This window comes from Hyposmocoma kahamanoa, unplaced genomic scaffold (assembly GCF_003589595.1).
Source record: "Hyposmocoma kahamanoa isolate Upper Pololo Valley unplaced genomic scaffold, ASM358959v1 86, whole genome shotgun sequence".
NCBI lineage: Eukaryota > Metazoa > Arthropoda > Insecta > Lepidoptera > Cosmopterigidae > Hyposmocoma > Hyposmocoma kahamanoa.
In genome coordinates, this window is record NW_020654289.1 from 6600367 (window position 1) to 6623027 (window position 22661).

Sequence of the window (22661 nt, forward strand, 5' to 3'; positions counted from 1 at the left end):
AATATTAATCTGCTTGCCGTTCATACTCCACAAGTTCACCTTAAATACGTTAAAGAATAAATTAGAAATGTAACATCCATCCCAAGAAATAAACACCCGAGGTATTTTTGGAGCCATAAATCGGGCAGTCAACTGAAAAGTTAAATTACTTGGAATGTTCCTTCTTATTTTGTGCTTGAGTTGTGAAACTTGATTATACGCTTTTCGACTCGTAACGACATCTAGCAAATATTTAAGGCACTGCTTTAAACCAACTTCATCCACTGTTAACTAGTATTTAGTATCAGTTATAGCTACTCAACGCTAGATGGCACTGCTTGTGCGTAAAAAATATATTTTTTATCAGTAACAACGCTTGGAGGCTACCACCCCACCATCTTTCTTTTTGACGGGACCTGTCAAGTGACCAAAACAAGCACGTGTAGTTTTTGTGCAAAATGCGTATAGAAACTTGTTATTTCTGCTCCTCCAGGATATATCCTGGCCATGGAATCCAATTCGTCAGAAATGATTGCAAGGTAACATAACTTATGTCATTTTTATTCATATTTCATGTCATTACGCCACATTGTAACTAACCAATTCGGTCCACAGATTTTCAGATTTTGCCGTTCAAAATGCCATGCAGCGTTTAAAAAGAAAAAGAATCCGCGTAAAACTAAATGGACAAAGGCGTACCGTAAAACAGCTGGCAAGGATTTGGCCATAGACCCGTCATTTGAGTTCGAAAAACGGAGAAACGTACCATTGAAATACAACAGAGAATTATGGACTAAAACCATTGAAGCTATGAAGAAAGTAGAGGAAATTCGACAGAGAAGATCTAACAACTATATTATGCAGAGACTAAGGAAAGGACGTGAAGTGGAGTGGCAGAGAGACGTCAGAGAAGTTCAGAGAGATATTTCTCTTATCAGGTACCTATGTGTTTTACTTTTAATATAATAATAATAATAACGCACCCACTCAACATAGCACCGCACTGGGTAAACCCTGTGTCGCGGGTGCCATGGACACACACTTAAACAAACAAATTAAACCCAAACTCGAGAGAAATAAATGTAGGCCATATAAATATTTCTACCGGCCTGGGAATACAACCTGGGACCTGTGGGATGATTCACATTATCAAACCATTACTATATCATAGTGATTTAGTCATTAAACTGGTTTTTCGTATTCACATATGACAGTGAATGTCAATGAGTCCAATTTGATTTATTTATTTGATTATAGACAAGTAGCTTTCTCTGGTATGTCTACATCACACAGTGTTGAAATTTATATCGTTGTTTTAGTTCACTTTTTTAACACTGACTCACTCTATCAAAGCCAGTTGTTGAGCTTGTTTTCGAAGGCATTAACAGAGGAGAAACGACATCTTCCGGTAGCATGTTCCAATTGTGCACCACTCTGTTGCTGAAAAAATTGTGTGCAGCAGGAGTTTTGGAAGGTGCATGAACTAGTTTCAGATGGAGCCACGTGACGGTTTAAAGTTTTCTTTTCTTTTAAAGATGCTTTGTATTGCTGGTAGATCGTACTGACTCATCAGAATTTTATAAGTCTCGATGAGGTCATCATGAAGGCGTTTATTTTAAAGTAGTTTAGTTCAAATATCATTAAGGTGTATTCTGGTATTTGAATCGAACTTAAATCGACTCTAAACAACGTATTCTGCTAAAATTTTGACAGTTCTTTCAATAGACTTTCGATGACTAAATGCCAAATTTCACCATCCAATATGACGTTCATTAGTCGTTGTGTTTTAATTCTACTCATATCAACGTTCGTTCAAGGGATATGTGAATACCCATTTTGGATAGGACTTCGATCAAACAACTACATAACTTCAACAATATTTTGATAGCTTGAACTTACATGAATCGCACTAAAGTTTTGCTGTGACAACACCCTCCATCTTTGACTCTGTTACAAACTGTAATTTCTAACAGGGACTTGGAACAATTCACAAGTCGGAAATACAATACCAAACATAGGCAAACCAAAAAAACGCAGTCTTTTATACCTATATAATAAGCTTATTGTATAACAATATATTGTGGTGGATATTGCAATAACTCGTAACTAGCATTGGCTTATGAGTTTCAATTTCGGTAATTTAGTTGTCAAATCAAATCTGCTTAAATGTTGTTGAAACCAAATTAGCATGATTTATGGGAATCTTTTGTTCAGTCCGTAGACAACATAAATTAATACTTATAAAAATAAAATTAACACTTACTGTGTAAAAATAAAAGTTGTAGGTGTTGAAACAGCAAAGTAATAATGAAAAAAAATTAAATGTGTTAAAGGGCATATCTACTCTAAACAAAATTGTTTAGAACTACATATGAGGTAATGTAAAGGTAAAGGTAATGCTACATATGAGGATTTGCACTATCCCTGATCATATATCAAATGATTAAGTAATGAAACGGACTATAGGTCAATTATGCAAATTTCTAATGCATTTATGTTGCGTTTATATTAACCATATTCTTGACACAGATTATATTTAGACAACAATCTTAAATAAACCTTCTTTTCATACAGATCACCGGCAGCAGGTCTCAAACAAAGACAAGCCGAAGAAGAAATGGAGGTAGAGCCGGAAACTCTGGAAGTTATTGACTCCAAGGGCCGCAAGCAGGTCATTGAGGCACCAGTCATGGTGCCAGCCACTGGTGAAATGATTGAGGATGGTGGAAATGTAGACTTATAAACTGTACCTTGACTCCTGTATCGTAATCAAAGTGCTCACTGGTTGGCATCGGTCTCGTCATGAATACTTTGAACTTTTATCTCATTAGATTTGATAACATAAAATGTCAATGTAAGTGTTTATTTATTAGTCAAGAGCATAAACCATACCATTTGTAATATAAGACATGTCAGTAATGTTAAAAACATTGCCCTAAAATTTACTATACTTATTGAAACAGGTCAGCTATTATTACAGATTATCCTCTGCCGTACAATATTCAGCATTACTTAGTCAAAATGTGTCAGTAAAAACAAATACAAGTTTTTATACAAAACCTTTATTTTAATTAAAATCCTGTACTTTAAGTAATTCTGTTATACAACGTTGATATAAAGAATGTATTGATTTTCTGTTCTGTGGTAAACTAATCCTCTTAAGTCTTGCAATAGAGGTTGTAAACCTTTTGGTTCAAGATATCAAACTAGAGTTACATGATTTTTTATTCATTACTATAGGTACTATTTATATTTTGCAATGATAATTAGAAAAAATAGTAAGTCCAATATGAGATTACACTGATTTTATTGCTGTCTTAACATAATTTTCTTATTACTCATATTGCACCATAATTTTCCAAACATAATTTCCTAATCACGCGTATTGCACCAAGAAATGTTTATTTGGACAGTATTTTTTTTTTGTAGATCAGTTACCTAACATTTTTTATAGTGTTCACTACCTAATTTCCGAGGCAATTTTATTATCGTGTAATTATTAAATAATATTTCACTATACAATATTCGAATATGAAATAATATTGCTTGAAAAAAAAACGAATACTTAAATAATAAAAATTGCGAGGGAAATTAGGTAGTAAACTCTAGTCCGAGAATGACAGAGATAGTTAAAGAAATACTTGTTGAGAAAAATTATATGCTATTGCGGTACCAGCCCCCGTAGCATGGTTACGCGTGATAGTCGCGACGCGCGCGGTAAAATTGAGATAAGCGCGCGCTATTGGCTATCTAAATTATACCTGATTGAGACAGCCAATAGCGCGCGCTTATTTCAATTTTATCGCGCGCGTGTCGCGACTGTATAGCCATACTACGGGGGCAGGTATTTAAAAGCAACCGTATAGCAATATTGACATAGCTCTTTATTAGAATAGATTATGTTTATTTGCTAGAAAAAAATAATTATACCTACAGATCTTTACGGTCACGGTATGCAAGAAAACGTCGGTTCGAATCCGACCGGATCAAAGGAATTTTTCCTGAGTGTTCGATCTTTGTATTAGTAATTATAACAAACTAGTGGAGTAATTTCACAAAAAATAATTGAATATCAATTCAATATAAAAATTTAATTAATTATAAATATTGTTTTTTACTATGGAAGCAAAGTATCAGAAATCATTTTGTTAATTACCTATAATTTAAAAGTAGAACCTTTTTCGTTTATGAAGAACTTTAAACCACCTTATGGCATTTTACAGCACCATACATTCAACCTCACGTAAGTAAGCATTATTATTGATTAACTCACTTTCTGTTGTACAGATAAGTACGCTTTCCTAATGAAATTAATTTGATACTCTTCACGTCATACTTTACTCAAATAATAACTAAAATAAGCAAATTTAATGAAAATTAACTGACCTACTTAGTGTTAACGTATTGTGAAGCAGGCCTTAATAATTCATGTTACCAACCCCTGCCTAATTCAATTAGAGTGAACTTAATTCAAACGATACGAACCCCGATTAAGAAACATTACGTTGTTTCCTTCACTAAGGATATGTTGTAGAATAGTCCTTTTAACAGAATTTCAACAATGCCTCTGTATTCATACATTGTTGGTTTGATTGTGGCATGCATTTCGTATGTGGTGTATCAAAAATACGCTAATGCTTACACTAGCATCATTGTGAAACCTGAAAAAAGATATGATTATATTATTGGTAAGTACCTCTTTGTATATTAACTATCCAAGAAGCTTTTATAAGCTTCATGTAACTATCGTATCATTCTAAAGCGCCTGTGACATTTGAATGGCAATCTCTTATTTGGTAAACTCTTGTCTGTTATTGGATACGTGTGGCGATACGATGATCTATCGAAAGTAGTACCGTAACATAGGTCATGCAGTGAACGATATACTTCCAATACCACTCTGTATAAAAAAATTGATAAATTGCTTAATAATCTCAATTTTTTTAGTGGGAGCTGGGACAGCCGGTTGCGTCCTCGCAGCTAGACTCTCAGAAAATCCCAAAACAAAGGTTCTGCTACTTGAAGCCGGAGACCACATGGGCTACTTTACAAAGATCCCTCTGATGCCTACTGCTGCACAGCAAGGACCCAACGACTGGTCTGTAAGGACAAAATCGCAGAAATTTTCGTCTTTTGGGCTTTGGGATCAGGTAAGTTTTTGATACGAGAAAATATATAAATTTTAAGCAGAAAAGTGTGTAAGGTTACCTATTCTTATGTGCTCGACAATAAAATGCTTTTCATTTGTAATTATAATATAGAATACTTAATGGCAATCTTGTTAATATAGAACAAATTAAACTCACAAAATTTCTGGGTCTTACCCTTGACAGCAATTGCAATTGGAATGCCCATGTTGAGAACTTGTGCAACAGACCGTCTCGTTTTATGTACCCATTTCGAAAATTAGTATAAGTACAGAATGCGTCTATGAAATTACGGGGTAATATCTTGGGGAAACTCGGTAGAGTTTAGAAGATGAAAATACGCTATGTACGTATCATTTGCGGGGGGTCTCAAATGGATTCGTGTAAGCCATTTTTCGACAAGGGCAAAACCGTACCTTTACCCTGCCTGTATATTAAGGAGGCTGCTGTATTTCTGCCGTCTATTAGAACGCGGCTAAGTGACTTGTGGTCAAATATCCGTTCAAATACCATAAGATAGAGATCAAAATTCTCTATTTCAAAACAGTTAAAGTTAGTTAACGTGTCGGTTATATCGGAACTTACCCTAACGATGCTTAGCTAAAATATCTTTAAACAATTTCAATATTCAAAAACTGAGTTATGGTTTTTATATGATATCTCAAAAATTATTTTGCCAAACAGCCGCGTGTTAGTTAATGTACCTTCGGCAGATTTTTCCAGAAACATGCATCATATTTTGAAATCGCCAACAAAAGGAAGCATAGAAATAAAAGATATACGGATACAATGATTTACTCGGACAATCACACCTCAGCATTTTACCACTAAAGTTTTTACGTGATGTCGGTCAAGATATGCAACAGCATTCCGAATGAAATTTAAAAAATTCTAGTACATAATATTTAAAAATGCTCGTAGTAAATGGTTGAGTACCAAACTTTATTATTACAAGGGTTTTTTTTTCTTTCATATTACAAAGCAATCTAATTTTAATCTGACATTTATATAGGTAGTATTGTACACCTTAACTAGTAGACTATAGAGTACAAAGTACAAAGCATAAACGGAGAGCGTGCGATGGTATTACACGATTTAATTCCGCCTTCGCCTTTCCATCACCGGGGGACTAGGTGTAGGCTTGGGTAGCACTCCCATGTCGTGGATATTCCAACGATTCGTATGAAGCGTTACGCTTCCACATTTATATGGCGAACGGCTACTGAGTGGAGTAGCCTGCCTACAGACTTGTTCCCTAAACTTTATAACTTGGGCCTTTTTCAAGGCGAGAGCCGGGGATCGAACCCGGGACCTAAGAGATGGCGACATGATGAAATGTGTGCAAGCCATTAGATCACGGAGGTCGTCAATAACCTTTGATATCTCTGATGTTATCGTTGAAGTATCGTAGACCAAATTTTGAGATTCTTTTTTAGCATTATAGCTATTTACATTACAATGTACCTGAAAAATCATGCTTTTTTTAATAACGCCCACACTGATAGCTCTGCACTAGGGAAACCCTGTGTCGGGGTTGCCATGGACACCATAGCCACAAATGCCACCCAAACTCACAAGAGAAATAAATGTAGGCCATAAAAACAGTTCTCCCGAGGATCGAACCCGGGACATCTGCATTAAAGTCTCCTAACGGTTACCATGCTGTAACCGTTCGGCTACTGAGGAGGCTTTGTCTAGTAGGTATACGATGCTACTAAAGGATAAAACCATACTATCATAAGATCGGCGTGTTCATTGCCATCTTAAGAGGTAATATCATTTCCTGTAATGGCTAATCCGCCTAATATGCGTGATAATTTTGAGGAGACTTTAATCCTACATTCAACAATCTTACACTTATCATTGTTCGGATTTCAGATCCAAATAATCCCCAGGGGCAAAGGGCTTGGAGGCTCAGGGCAGATCAATTTCCTACTCCACGGATTTGGTGTTCCCGAGGACTACGAGCGGTGGTCTAGAAAGGACTTCAAAGGCTGGACGTGGAAGGACTTAAGACCGTACTTTATTAAAGCTTTTGGAACTTCCAAAAGTGAGTTTGATTCTGAATACTGTGCTGTCGATGGATACTGCCCAGCTGCTAAGGTAAGACGATGACAAAAAAAAATTTGTTTTTAGATTAATAAAAGATATTTCACTTATTGTTTTTCCTAATTTCTAAATCACGTATTAGCATGTTGGGCAATTTGCTACAAAATTTTTATCAGGCGCCAATGAAGTTAAAGCAAATCGACGAGCAGGACGACCTAATGAATACATTCAGACAAGCTTCATACCTTCTTAAAGACAAGTATACGATATTTAGAAGAGCCACAGCCACTATAAAAGATGGCGTGAGACGAGGGACCTTCGATGCTTATCTTAAACCTGCTTTGAAGAGAAAAAACTTACAAGTTTTACTGAAAACGCAGGCTATATCCGTGAGTAGAGAAATATCTCATTAATACGCTTTAGATACAATTACTAATGCCTATCAGGCACCTAGTCTTTTATAAAATATTATATTAAACTTTATATATTATATATTATATGTAACTGGAACTATTTACAACCATCGGTTTGTGGTAAAATAAAATAAATGATCTATTGTGCCACTGTCAATCAGCGGTAAACACAGGGCTCTAAAATTTGTCATAAGATATATATGTAGTCTTACCACGGATACTTTGCAAAAATACACGAGTGAGAAAAAGACCCTGGGCTAACCCGTCGTACTAAATATACGATAGGTCTCTTTTGACATGTATCTCTATCAGTAAGATTACTAGCGCCATCTAGTTAGCTGTAAATAAAATAGTTTCATGCATTCTCAATTCCAGATCCGTTTCGAAAACAAAACAGCATCGTCGCTATACATTCTGCAGAACCATCGTGACCTGAACAACATTTTCGTGAACAAGGAGATCATACTGTCCGCAGGAGCTATTAAAACTCCTCAGCTATTAATACTGTCAGGTGTTGGACCGAAGGAGTTGGTGGAAAGGTATCTAGGATTTCTAAGATATCAGTTCCTATTGAATACAAATCATTAATAGAAACCTATTTGCAAAACATAAATTACGTAGGTACATTCTAATTTAGAATTACGAATTATTTACAGATTAAGAATAAATATAATTGCACCCAACGATCATATCGGCAAAAATCTCCACGATCACATGAACATTCCTGTTTTTATAAGCATTAAGAAACCTATCAGTGTTACATTGTCCAAGGTGTTTGCTTTTGGCAGCGTTTGGGATTTTTTCCGGAACGGAAAAGGTATTAACATGATCCCTTTAGTTAAATATATATATATCGAGTTCATAGTCAACCGTGACCATGGGACCTGTAAAGGGCCCGAAACGTCGGTTTGTTTGAAAAAACAAATATACGCGATTTAAATCCGGAAAAATAGTTTCATTCCTATAAATATATATATTTTTTGAATTTAACTTAATGTAGCCAAGTCATTTAAGATGATTCATATTGAATTTAATATCTTCTTTCTCTCTCAGGGATTTTATCATTCCCACCAGTAGCTGGTGTGGAGTACCAAAATTCTTCAGCGGTAATGTTGTTTGCAATGGGGACTACGAGTGAGAGACTTCTCAGAGAATTGTCCAACTATATGCCAAAGGTAAAATAGTAAAGGATGATCCCAAATCCGCACAAATTGCAAATGGATGAATGGAAAGCATAGCGTCGGGGATTGTGCAATTACGCGTAACTAGCATTTGATCATGAGTCTCCATTTTGTTAATTTAGTCGCACAAATCAAGTCCGCGTATATGTCGTGGCAACCAAATTAGCGTGATTTACGGGAATCTATTGTTATAAGTCCGTAGATAACATAAATTAATGCTTACAGTACAAAAATGAAAGTTGTAACTATGAATAAAGTAACAACGTTAAATCCCTCTCCTGTAAAAATTTGGTTTGTGCAGATACGCGTCTTGTGCTAGTGCTACATACGCGGATTTGCGCTATCCCCGATTATAATATTTATCATTTTATTGTTACCTACTAAAGAAGTTTTGTCCTAATGTCGTGTGTGGTATTTAACATTTTTTTAATGAAACGTTCAGGTATACCGCGACACATTCCCGTTCCATAATGACACGTCGAAAGAAGGCTTCATGTTTCTATCCACTTGTGTTCAACCGAAAAGCAGAGGTTCCGTCACGTTGAGAGACTCCAGCACGTCTATACCGCCTGTCGTTGACCCGAATTATTTGCATCACGGTTGGGATGTACGGTGTATGATTAAAGGTTTGTCAAGATTTGTCATCTACTCGATTTAAAAGTATCTACCGCCAGCTTTCTCACCGGTGGTTCATCTATATTTTGATAATACACGGCAATAAGACACTATCATTCTGAAGTTACGTACATAGGGCGCACTATAAGTTTACAGAACTGGCCACTTACATAAACAATATTTAAAAAGTAATTACAACATTTGAAAATGGAACTCTTGGGCTGTAGAATACAGTGTTTCATCTGACTGTCACTTGGTTTTACATTGTAGCGTCATTTTAGAAATTGGTTCTCTACATCACTATGAATTTATCTCGTGAAAATTTTCGTAGTATGATTTTCTACGACTTTAAGTGGAATGTAACAGCTCAGCGGAGCTTCGCTCGGCTTCAAACTGCTGTTGGCGATGAAGCAGTATGCAAAACGACTATTTATAGCTGGTTTACGGAATTCAAACGCGGTCGTGTGAATCTCAGTGACGAATTTCGTGATGGTTGCTCGTCCACTGCTGTGAACAACAAAAACATCGATGCTGTGCGCCGTATGACCAAAACAGACAGGCATATGACATACTATGAGATTCGGGCATCTTTAGGCATAGGCATGAGTCAAATACAATCAATACTACACAAACATTTGAGTGTGAAAAAGCTGTGCTCTCGGTGGATCCCACACAATGTGACTGATGCTCAAAAAACGGATCGCGTCACTTGGTGCAATGCCATGCTTACCAGATTCAACGAAGGAGCATCAAACGTGGTGTGGGATATAGTAATAGGTGACGAAACGTGGATTTATAGGAAATGAAACTGTTTTTCCGAATTTAAATCGCGTATGTTTGTTTTTACACACAAAACCACGGTTTCACGGTTGACTGAGGTGGTACAGTTTTCAACCAGTTAAGTCTAATATTGATGCAAACCACCCTATTTTTTCACTATAGTTACAATAGTTATTAATTAAATACCTTACTTTTAATTTTACAAAGAAAACATTCCAATTTACGCTACATTAAGTTTTACAAATTATTTTATTGAATCAATTTTTATTAAGTTCAATTTATTATTAATTAATAATAGAAATTAGAATAAATAAAACATATTAATTAGTACTGCAGTCTTATGTCTGTTTAGGATTTTTCATTAGAGGAAATACTTGATCCCAAACTGGTGGTACGGAGAAACCATCTTCCCCATTGAAATTAGGATGTTTTTTAATTTCAATGGCCTCTCGCAGCATCCTGGGTAGATAACGGACTTCTTTTGCAAGGACCTGGGGTTTGTCAAACTTCATTGAATGTGTATGTTTATCCATGACATGCTTGCAGACTGCAGACTTGTTTACATGACGGTGTTTGACATCAGCTATATGTTCTTTGACGCGGGTACAAATACTTCGTTTTGTTTGTCCAATATAAGAAAGACCGCACTCACAGTCAAGCTTGTAAACTCCTGCATCCTGTAAGGGGGTGTTACATTTCACGAGTCTCAGGAACTGAGAAATCTTCCTCAGGGGCTTGAAATAGGTCTTGGTAGATGCTTGATGGATTTATAGTTTCGATCCCGAACAAAGCAGCAGTCGAGCGTATGGATCTTTCGAGATGAGCCGAAACCAACCAAAGTGGCGCGCGTGAAAAGTGCCTCTAAGCGGATGGTTGCTTCTTTTTTTAATAAAACTGGACACGTAGCTACTGTTGCTTTGGAGAATCGTTCAACCGTGAACAGTGATTGGTACACGACCATTTGTTTGCCGGAAGTTATTGACAAACTCCGTAAAAATAACCGTAAACGCCGTATCATCTTGCACTACGATAATGCCAATTCTTAGATGGCCAGACAGACAAATTAATTTTTGATGGTGAACAACGTTGACCTTATGAGCCATCCCGCGTATAATCCCGACCTGGCACCAGTTACGTGGTCAACAACTTTTATCACCTGAAGAGGCTGTCGAATAGTATGAAAAATATGTTTCAGAGATTGTCACGGAGGAGTGGCATAAATGTTTTCAAAATTGGTTTATTCGTATGAAAAAGTGCATTAACGCTAACGGAGAATATTTTGAGAAACAATAAATTCATTTCTGACCATTTATAGTATTTTTTTTCTTATTCATTCCGGAAACTTATAGTGCGCCCCACGTAAAACCTTAAGGGTACGCCTTTTCATGAGATCGTAGCTTTTAATTTTCGGAAAATTTTGTAACAGAAAGTTCATATATATACCTACAATGAAACATCAACCGAAAAAGGTAATGATGGCCAATCAGAAAGATACACCGCTAGACCAGATTTATTTTTTGTGGCAATAGACAAATTTTACTAATTTCAAATGCAAATTGTTATCTTCATTGTGTTACGAATAAGTTTCGACTCATGCGGAGAACAAAGTGCGATGTTATTATACAGCGAAAAGAGGTTAAAACATAATCTCGTTATTCAAAAGGCCTATGTAAAGGTGTCTTCAGATTTTTTAGGTATTTATTATTTCGTTTCGGAAATATAAAATCGAACTACAGTCCTACAGAAATAGGTAAGCTATTTCTGTCGCCAAGCGGTAATGTATTACTGTGTTCCTGTTTTGAAGGGTGTTGGTGAAATTACAGACACATGGGCCTTGTAAACTTATGTCTTAGGGTGACGGGCGTAGTGGCAATGCCCCTCAAATCTTTGCGATTTAAAATTCTGGACGGCACTGCAACTGTTATGGACAGGCGTGTGCTTACTACCAGGCGCTCGACTTATTCGTCCTTTGACTCGGTATCGTAAAAAAAATTGAATTTGTAATATTCCAGCATTACGTCGCGTTGAAAAATTGACATTAACGAAGCCATTTCAAGACATTGGAGCGCGAATCCACTGGCCTAGACCCGAGCGGTGTATGACTTTCTGGAACTACACAAAGGAGGATCAGACTGGATTTGTTGCGAGACGAAGAAAAAAGTGAAAATTTCAAACCGTTTACATTTAATATATTACCGAAATCATGAGGAAACTTGTATGTGAGATAAAGTTTAGAAATTTGTGTAAGATGTGTGAAAACTTCAAACGTGAACGGTATAGTCTGAAGATAAAGCTCTGGCAAAAACGAACCATAACAATAGAGAGACTCATACTCATATCAGTTGAAATAACGATCGAAATTAAAATCCGGTCGAATTTTAATCTATTATAACCTTTTCTACATTTCAGGCTCAAGCCTCAAGGTATAACTCTAAAAACAAAAGAACCAAAACTCAAAGACATATCTCCTGAAAAACCTCAAGTCCTGAAAAGTCCTCCAGATGAATTCTTGGAGTGCCTGGTAAGAGAGGTGGCCGTAATTGGACATCATGTTGGTGGAACCTGTGCAGGTGGTACAGTGGTGGATGCTCAGCTTAAGTAAGTACGTTTAACGTCTTTACGCATCGTCGCGAGCCATCTTGCGCGTTATGACCGATTCTTATCAGGAGGTATCGTTATTGTTCTCGAATGGAAGGGCGCTTTCCGAACTATTCGGAACATTCCGAGTTAAACGTTCGATTCGGATTCGGATACAATATCGTTATCCAACAGCGTTTACAGAGTTAGTCGGTGAAAAGATTATAAGAAAAATTAAAATCCGTTTATATACATTTTGGCCTAAAATATATGTATGTATTAGTCTAAAATAAATTAATAAAACTGAACAAAATCCAGAGTTTATTTAAAATAAGAAGCGTTAAAATAGGACGTTCGCTAAGTTTCATTCGATAACTGTGTTCTGAATAACGTTTGTAGCCTTTGCCGGTCGAGAAGTTAGAGTAATCGTACGGATGTGACGTCATTTCGGTTCGGTTTCGAATACGACAGTTTGACGTTCGATTCGAGTGTTGTGAATAAAAATGAAAAGAAATTGGTCGACAACTGTGTTATCGTAAGGTTCTGAATCGACCCCCAGTTCCGAATCCGAAGGACGACGGTCCGAAATGTCACAGGGATAATTTCCAGGTGTACTAGCGGTACTCGTATTTTCTCGGATTTGAATCGGACTGACATAGGAAGTGGATACGAGTTTTCTAGATTTATATAGTCTCGAATTCGATTCTCGGACGCGCTTAAAGCCACGTACTTATTCGTTAGAAAACAGATATCTCGCGACAAGTGCCAGGGACAAATCTTGTTTCGCGACTTTATCATTTGATTTCGATGTTTGACTTAACGAGGAAAGTATGTCCTAACGCGACTGTGTAATTGTAATACACCAACTGATAAGTAACTTTCCGAACAGTAAAACAAAGTGTTAATAGGTAATGTCTTATGTTTGTCTTATGTTGTCTATGTTTTTGTGTTCTTCTTTCATCTTTCCAACAGATTTTTATTTTTCAGAGTGAAGTCAATATCAGGAGTACGAATCATGGATGCCAGTGTATTACCATCACCGCTATCACTGTACCCCAACTCTGTACTTGTTGCTATGGCCGAGAAGGCAGCTGATCTTATTAAAAATGCTAATTCACAATAAATTATAATGAAATCAAGGAAGTTTTGTTTTTTGAGGCCCTAATGACAATTGTCAACCATCTTTGTTACACGCATAGATATATGAAAAATGTTACAAGGGCCAAACCTTGCTCTAAAAATTGCATAATAACATGTATAATTTTTGGTCAGGGCCTTGTTAACTTGGGGAAAAACACATTTTATTTTGTTGATTTGGAAAACATTTAAAAACCAAGCGACTTTATCAACACGCATGGAAACATAACTGTGTGGACTGATCAATTCAATACATTACAGACATACAAAATATCATACCATCTTGATACCACGTGTGACATAAATTTACAGAACAAATCTGCCTACCAAAACAGACAATTTACTTAATTTCAGTTGTTTATTATGTAGGTACATACCTTGAAGCATTTTGCCAACACCAAAAATAAAAGTGTTTCCCGTTGGTCAGATTGAGGATCAGGTAAGGGTAATTTTCAGGCAAGTTTTTTGTACTCAATTTTGGTGACAATTTCTTTTTATTTAAATATTTCTAGAACATCATCATGAAGTATTATTTAATATTCGAGTGTGGTAACCTGAAATATTCTTTGATATTACACAATGGTATATTCGACTAATTAAATAATAAAAATTGTCATCAAAATTGAGTACAAAAAACTTACTTGAAAATGAATTATGGTATTTTGTTTTAACAATGTTGGCATAGAAAATCATATTACTTGGGTCTATTAATCATATCTTGATTTTTAAATAAGTATTGATTTTAAGACTTGGTGACGTAAGACTAATTATATAAAATGTTTCTTATATAGGTAATTCGTTTTACAAATCAAATAGTGGAACACGTATGTGTGTATCTTTTTGTCTAGTATGTGAAATCTACTCTCAAAAAAGTCTAAACAACACTGCTCTGTACTTTCGTTTTCCGTCCGACATCGTTTAACTTTTTTTTGTATTTTTTTTATAACATTTTGCAGTTGGCCGCTGACGGCCTTGACTACGCCGCTGATGGCCTTGAAGGCTCATAACCCGGGGACATCGTGTAACTGGGCACTAACTGTCAAATAAGGGCGCGTTCCCACTATGTCGTCACGTTTTATTATCGTTGGACGACTGTCATGTCTAGCCTGTTCCCATATCACGACAATCTGTCGCGGACGATTTTTTATCGTTGAACGACTGTCGTGACTAGCTGTTCCCCCTAGATCGTGACGACCTTAGGAGCTGCGACAATCTGTCGTCACGTTTTTATCGTGACGTTTTTTATCGTCTGACGACTGTCGTGTCGTTCTAGCTGTTCCCACTGTGACGACAGTTTGTCGTTGTAACGATAAAAAATCGTGAACGACAATTAATCGTGTCGTGCTTAATGTGAACAACTTCATTTAAATATACAAGCCACGACACTGTAAACTGCACGACAATCTGTCGTCACGACATAGTGGGAACGCGCCCTAAGTAATACTCGACCAAATTATAAGATGCATGATGCGATTGAAGCTTCATACTTCACATTGTTGTTCATTTTGATCGAGTTTTACTTATTTGCCGGCTATGAGCCTTCAAGGCCATCAGCGGCGCAGTCAAGGCCATCAGCGGCCTACTGATTATATTAGTTATTTCGGCGGTCGGCGGCCGCCGCGCGGTGACCGCCCAGTTACCACGCTTTCACGTACATTACTGGCGAATCTGAATTCTATTTACTAGGCACCAACATTGAAATTCCTCGGAACAATACAACCGCGCGGCTGCCGCGTAGACCATTGACAAGCCAGCCTCGTTCGTGCGCCCGTGACGCTCTTTTAAGTTAAACATAAAAACTAAATAAATAGAGCGTTGAAATTCGTGTCGAATAAACGCGCTCTAAGGCTCAACTCACACTGGCGCAGAGTCAAAGCGTCGCGACGCGTCATGTTTTTCGCCTATGGCATATTCATTTCTATTTTTCCAAATATGGAATCGAAAGCGACGACGTGAGGCTTCGCGTGTCGACACTTGGTTAAAGTCGAGCGGTTTCGCGCTTCGCCGCGTCACGTTGCGTTACTTGCGCGCAGTGACGCGTCAGACGCCGACCACACTGTGATCCGGGCGCGCTAATACGAGTGTCGACGCTTCGACTCTGCGCCAGTGTGTGTTCAACCTAATTGTTTCGAACGGAATACGGATACTCATAGTACAGGCAATTTCCTAGTTTGAGACCAGGTAATCAGCACGTCAACTCTCCAGGTCCTGTGCCGTCCGTATCCAGCTGCCGGCCACTTTTTTGAGATCCTCCGCCCATCTTGCTGCAAGGCGTCCTACACTACGTTTGCCTTGACGTAGTCGCCACTCTAGAACAAATTTGCTCCATCGGTCATCAGCCCTCTTGCAGGCATATCCGGCCCCTTTGCCATTTAAGCTTACTGATGCGATGCGAGTCATATCGGTACCTGTGCATATTATAAAAGAAATAAAAGGAAATACACCAAGTAGGCACTACATATATTTTAAACATTATATTATTTTACTTGAAAGTACCAGAATGTAAAAAAATTTGATGGTTGAAAAGTACAAGAGCTTGCTTGCTCTAAGCAATCATCAAATAATGTTCAACCTAAATGTTGCTAAGCCTCCTCTTATCTTTCAACAGTTGACATCTAAAATATGTTTATATGCAATTCTGTGGTCCTTTACATTGGCACGTTGTAATGATCTGGGTCAGGTTGAGGACCACTATTACTCATTGTATCGCGAGTGAGCCGAAAGCAGCGTCCATACATGGGTTGTTGTTTGCCAAAGTAGCTATCCGTCAGTCTCCATCCATACTGCCACGAATCACACTCAGGGAAATAGTATTTTTTTTCCGGATCCGCCTTACTTCTAACCTTCAAGTAACGTTCCCGGCCAAACTCGGGTATGCCTTTGTGAAGTATCGCATTTTGTTCAGGATCAACTGGTCGCATAATAGGATCTTCGGAGAAATCATCATCAGGGCGTTCCAACCTTGGATCATCTTTTGGATCGCCGAGACCGACTTCAGGAATAGTGTGTCCTTTTTTCAAATACGAAATACCAAGCACTTGATCAACATCAGTCTTTAGCTTTAGTCTCCTGTTCCGTTTGGAAGATATGTGATCTCTTGTAGTAGCTAGCATACCAGCAATCATTTCTTTTTCCAACACGTCAATTTCGAAGTAACCTTTAGGATCGGTACGGAACTCGGAAGTCTGTTGTAATTTTTGTTGAAAAAGATTATTCCATCTCATCCGCAGCCTATCTGTCTTTTCATATGATTCTATAAGGAATTTAATAACCTCGGGTTTCGTTATGTCTATCAGTGGCATTTTGGATTTTCTTGTGAATCACTTTCCACAAGGTAAAATATATCAAAACGAAGAAAACTGTACTAAAATATAAGAAATATAACAAAACGTACAATAATGTTCAATACAACATATAATATTCTAAAAACAAAGACCATCTATGAGTGACGTAAAGACTAAAGAGGTTTGTCGTATAATAAAGTTCATAACTCTCTGTGGGCTTGTCAAAGCCTGGAGACGAAATAAGGGCCATCCATCCCTAGCAACTCATAAGGCAAATGGGAGGTATCTCTTTTAAATATCAACTCTCTTTTGCGCTGAAATCACAAATTATAAAAGCTGGAAAAAACAAAGAAGATTAACACCGCAGGAATGCGGAGCAATTCGCAAATTCTGCGATGCGTTGATTTCTATGATGCGACGTCGCATTGCAGTTTTGTGTTTCGGTCCAAAGACTATTTTCATCCTTTATGGATTCCAACTTAGTAATTTATTTCCTTCTACTTGGTTCTAATCTTGTGCTTTAATTTGTCAATTATAATTTCATAAAGCATAATAAATCTATCATAATAAATATATCTAAAAGTACAAATTTTATTCTCTATGGTACTCGCTACTGAACGTAGACGACTAAACCACACTGAACTGAAACATTTCTGTATTATTATTATGTCCTTAAGGCCTATTAACGGCCACTGTGTCAGTTTTATAATTAATATTAATATAAAAATTATGGCGATCAACCCTGTGTCAGTGAATATATCGAGTAAAAATGTAAAAAAATCTGTACACAGAATTAAATGAGTTTCAAAAAAAGAACATCGTATTTCTGCTAATTAAAAGAGTCTCCTTAAACCTTAGAGGATGGGAAAAAATAAAGAAACTAAGCCTTAAACGTATCACTATGTTCTTGAACAGAATAAAGTATAGTGATTTGCAAAATTATTAAAATTCAAATTATTTTATTGATCTCAAAATGTTACTTAACAGATAAAAAGCGTGCCCATTTGGCAAAAAGAACTATTTAAAAACAATATAAAATATCAAACCGACTGCCGCAACAAACAGTATCGAAACTGCAAAACCTAATTTTTTTTATTGCATCAATTGTAAGAGTATATTATATACTATTAGAAAAATATACAGTTTGGTCAAAAAAATCATATTAAGGGAAGTTTTAGATTGAATACTATCGGTACTTCACTTTATGAGCGACAAACATTATCGAATAAGGTACAATCTATACTGTTCAAAAGCAACGGCGTGCGCAAACAGCTCGTAACTGACCGAATCGTCAGTATTTGCCGCGATGCGATGTGAGAGAGTGAGTGTTTCGTTTACTTTTAGCCTGTTTTAGTTACTTTTTTTGTTTGGCTCTTTGTTTTTTAAAATCAGAGTTTAAAAAAGAATAGCCAAGGTAGATGTATGGTTAATTTCGTTATAAAACATAAACAACAACGTCACGGTGAAACCGTCACGTCCAACGTAAAAATTTTTTACAATTTTGTTACATCCCTTCATAATAGCAAAAAAAAATTATCTAAAATATCGCTTACGTAACTAGTTCTTAAATATTTTTTAAATAATTAGATCTTTGTGTCTTTTCTTATTCAAGTGACCAGATGGCTGGTCGGACAAGAAAGACTATCGAAAAGAGGAGATTCGATAGTGTTCTAGGTGTATGTAATTGCGACAAAGTTGTAACTGGCGCTTTCGATAGTATACGTGTTTATTTCTAGTCTTAGAGCTATCGAAAGTTTTCTATGGAAAACATCTATCGAGTCTACCAGTAGTTGTTCTACGCTAGATACTTCGCAAATTGGCAGATTCGATTTTTTTAATTGTTTAACTCTGAATGTAAGTGTACTCTGAGTTTCCGCTTGGTCTACAGGGAGTGACAAGATATGTGATGGTATAATAAATGATTTCCACAGCGTTTAGTAGCCTAATAGTTTGACTTACCACCTCTCAACCAGAGGCCGTGGGTTCGAATCCCGACTCGCATCTTTGAGTTTTTCAGAATTTATGTGCGAAATTTCTTTCGAAATTTACCATGAGCATTCCGGTTTAAGGAAAAACATCGTAATGAAACCTGCACGACGAAGAAGGTTCACAAAATTCGGAAAACGTGTGAAGTCCCTAACCGTATTGGTCTATAGTCTGGACCTTTGCCTGAGAGGCAATATGACTATGGTCTAAGTCTTTGTCTGAGAGGAAACCCATGCCCAGCAGTGGGTCGTATAAAAAGGTTGATGATGATGATGGAGCCCTACTGAAAAGCAGGTGTTGACTTATGGCAACCACATTTCAAACAAGGAAACCGCACGAAAATCTAAAGCTCAAGTTATGAAAGATTTACGTGATGGCAATTAAAACTGCATCAAAAATAGTGTACGCAAAATACGATTTCCAAAAATTTCTCAAATGCCGTTCCGGTAAAGTCTCTCCCTTTTATTTTAAAAGCATGTTGTCACTGATACATTTTACTATTTGCGACACTGGGGTTAGAGGACCACACAACATTGGCAAACTTGGAGCAAACGACGCAAACTACCAACCGGTAGCTGTTTATTAGATTTTGTTGAACAAAATATAATTAACGACAACTGCACTGGGCAAAATCGCAATAGTGATATACAGCCTTTACATGTATGCCAGTAATAAATATAATATCGACATCACACAAAGATTTCGTGTTCAAACACGGGTTTTTGCGATATTTATATAATGTAAAAGATTATTGACAAAGTAATTTTATGTAATAAATATCTTATTAGGACATTAAACTATTTTTTTTTCGGATCTAATTCGCGTATATTTATGTTTTCAAACAAACCAACGTTTCGAGCCCTTTACAGGTTCGGAAAGTGACGTCAGTCGTGACTATGGGACTTGTAAAGGACCCGAAACGTAGGTTTGTTTCAAAAAACAAATACAGGCGATTTAGATCCGAAAAAAAAATAGTTTCATTTCCTAAATGTAACAATCGCGAAAACCTAAGTCGATAGATGCCTTATTGTTTCACTAATAAGTAAGTAACAATTAGCAGCAATAGAGCTCCTTGTGAAAGAATTACCTTTTACTATTTGTGCCGCCAAGTAGTAATGTGAGCATTATTGCGTTCCGGTTTTGAAGGGTAAGGGTTCTAGTGAAATCACAGGCACATGGGACTTGTCAAATTATGGCTAAGGGTGACAGGCGCAGTAGCAGTGGCCCTCAGATCTTTGCGATTTAAAGCTCTGAGTGACACTGCAACTGTTATGAATAGGCGTGTAACTTAACATCAGGCGCACAACTTGTTCGCCCCGTCACTTGATATTATATGTAAAAAATAACATGACTGAAACTTGTCATGTTACTTATTTTTTCGATTTTATGTTACAAAGTAAAAAAAAATATTTACATCAAAAAGACTCAAAAAACTCATGCTACGGTACAAAAGTTCATTTAAGATATTAAAGTTAAAAGATTATTTAATTTGTCTATGTTACTCGTAACGAATTCCATACAAAAAAATATTTAATTCATAAGTAATAAATGTACGTCAGTATATTATAAAATCAGTGTTTGATTTTGGTATTCTCTTCTCTTTTAGACCGTCAATTACTTGGTACAAATAATCGAAAGTGTTAAACTTTTATTGATTCTATAAAAGTTGTCAATGAAAAGTACCGAAACTGGTAGATTCAATATTTGTTAAAATTTTACAAGCCCTGAATACTAACGAATCGACCACTTTCGATTAATTTCTAGCAAATTCTAACAAGGTAAACTATTGAATATGTAATATCTAGAATAATACATAAAAAAATTTAAATCATGCTAAGGCCTAAGAAAAACACATAAAATTAGCTATCATAATTGGGTGTCACTTTCACGACACTATTAAAACATATTATTCTAAGTCAAAATAATTTCAAACTGGTCTACTGTAAAGTATGCATTTTGTAGTTTCGACACTGTATGTAGCAACAGTCGAAATATGACGCTATTGGTTAAAAATATGAGTTCACTTCGTACACTTCTATTTTATCTCTTTGGTTTTTTGTTTTGTAGCTTTTTTTATTATTATTCAATGGAAACAAACAATCATAAAACAGGTAAATGATACAAAAACATCGATTAGAACAAATAGACCTGGAGTTCCATAATCATAAGCAAGAATTCATCAAGTAAGTTACTGTTCAATTACATTCAAATACAACAACATAATAAACTAGATAATAAAGTAACATCCAAACAACAGAGCAACATTTTGTAAAGTAACATACAAAGCATCATTTTGTTTGGCTTTCGTTTGATTTTGTTGTCGTGGATTGTTAACAGAATATTATACATTAAATATTCGTAGTGTTTCATTAATTTAATTTACTCGTAGAAAAAATATTGTATTCAATTACATAATTAGGTTTTAAAATCTCGTACCTAATACTTACGCCACTCGACAAAACCTCGTGCTTAAACACGGTAGGCACTCGTCTTTAAGAACACTCAATATGCAACGATTGCATATAATACTATTAAGATTCCTCTAATAGGATTTGAAGAAAAGCCAATCGAATAAAGAATTCTAATAAATATTATGAATATATGTGGTCTGTGTGAATATGGTTCGTCATGCACGACGCAAGTTGGAGTTCTGAAAATTGCACTTTATGTCATACATTTTAAGGATTTACTGTTTAAGTATACGTGTAAATCTACACTGGTGAACACGTCAATATATTATGTTAATTTTGAGGACCCTAGAATTGAGTAGCAGTAAAGCTCCTTGTGAAAGAGTTCGTCCAGGGTAGTACTAACGTTACCTATTTCTGCCGCCAAGTAGTAACGTCAGCATAACTGTGTTCCGGTTTTGAAGGGTAAGGGTGCTGGTCAATTACAGGCACATGGGACTTGTCAACTTACGTCTCAGGGTGACAGGCGCAGTGGTAGTGCCCCTCAGATCTTTGCAATTTAAAGCTCTGAGTGGCACTGTAACTGTTATGGACAGACTTGTTCGTCCCGTCACTTGATGTTATAAAAAAAACCTCGGTAGCCCAATGGCTTGCACTGTGGGCGTTTGGGCTCCAATCGAATAGAACCAATTTCGAAAAAAGAACTTTTCTAAACTAATTCTGGTATGGGTGTTTTAGGTAATGCCTTAGAGTAAAATCCGTTGCTCTGGTATATATTATTGTGAAATATATATGTATGTGACGTTATGTATATTACAGTGTTTTTATTTCTATTGTTGTATAATTACTTCATGTTTTGAAACACAGCTAGAGATACAAAAAAGTACAAATTAATAGGTAATATACGTCATTGCAATACATAGCGTTCAGCAATTAAAACAAATTGCGTTTGTACAACTTAAGTCTAGTTGATTGCATCTTTATTTTTCAACTATTTTAATTATTACCAGAAAAACTTGTAATATGAATCTAACAACAAAATAATTTTATGATTACTATTGAGTTTTTGGCTTCTTTCTACAAGTATAAAAAATATTTTATCATG

The 22661-nt window shown here is 36.3% G+C and overlaps 3 protein-coding genes across 3 annotated transcripts; 2 read left to right on the forward strand and 1 right to left on the reverse strand.

The window, feature by feature from the left end:
- Positions 1-373: 373 nt before the first annotated feature.
- LOC113234782 (probable ribosome biogenesis protein RLP24) lies at positions 374-3022 on the forward strand. The gene is made up of 3 exons (XM_026470263.1): positions 374-518; positions 595-917; positions 2554-3022. The coding sequence occupies exons 1-3, from the start codon at positions 438-440 to the stop codon at positions 2720-2722; spliced, it is 573 nt and encodes a 190-aa protein (XP_026326048.1). The 5' UTR covers positions 374-437; the 3' UTR covers positions 2723-3022.
- A 1446-nt stretch (positions 3023-4468) lies between these two features.
- Positions 4469-13864, forward strand: LOC113234884 (neither inactivation nor afterpotential protein G). Its single transcript, XM_026470405.1, has 11 exons — positions 4469-4667; positions 4927-5129; positions 7005-7229; positions 7352-7564; positions 7964-8127; positions 8245-8405; positions 8642-8763; positions 9212-9395; positions 12177-12324; positions 12574-12762; positions 13729-13864. Exons 1-11 carry the CDS (start codon positions 4541-4543, stop codon positions 13862-13864), a joined length of 1872 nt encoding a protein of 623 aa, XP_026326190.1. The 5' UTR covers positions 4469-4540.
- Positions 13865-16366: 2502 nt separating this feature from the next.
- LOC113234838 lies at positions 16367-17315 on the reverse strand. The gene has a single exon (XM_026470351.1). It carries the CDS (start codon positions 17178-17180, stop codon positions 16527-16529), a length of 654 nt encoding a protein of 217 aa, XP_026326136.1. The 5' UTR covers positions 17181-17315; the 3' UTR covers positions 16367-16526.
- Between the last annotated feature and the right edge of the window lie 5346 nt (positions 17316-22661).

Excerpts from the sequence above, each read along its gene's own strand:
- LOC113234782 (XM_026470263.1), top strand. The coding sequence starts at position 438 with ATGCGTATAGAAACTTGTTATTTCTGCTCCTCCAGGATATATCCTGGC. Across the intron at positions 519-594 it reads TCGTCAGAAATGATTGCAAG|ATTTTCAGATTTTGCCGTTC; the intron begins GTAACATAACTT and ends TTCGGTCCACAG. Across the intron at positions 918-2,553 it reads AGAGATATTTCTCTTATCAG|ATCACCGGCAGCAGGTCTCA; the intron begins GTACCTATGTGT and ends CTTTTCATACAG.
- LOC113234838 (XM_026470351.1), bottom strand. The coding sequence starts at position 17,180 with ATGCCACTGATAGACATAACGAAACCCGAGGTTATTAAATTCCTTATA.
- LOC113234884 (XM_026470405.1), top strand. The coding sequence starts at position 4,541 with ATGCCTCTGTATTCATACATTGTTGGTTTGATTGTGGCATGCATTTCG. Across the intron at positions 8,128-8,244 it reads CCGAAGGAGTTGGTGGAAAG|ATTAAGAATAAATATAATTG; the intron begins GTATCTAGGATT and ends AATTATTTACAG. Across the intron at positions 12,325-12,573 it reads GTTGCGAGACGAAGAAAAAA|GCTCAAGCCTCAAGGTATAA; the intron begins GTGAAAATTTCA and ends TCTACATTTCAG.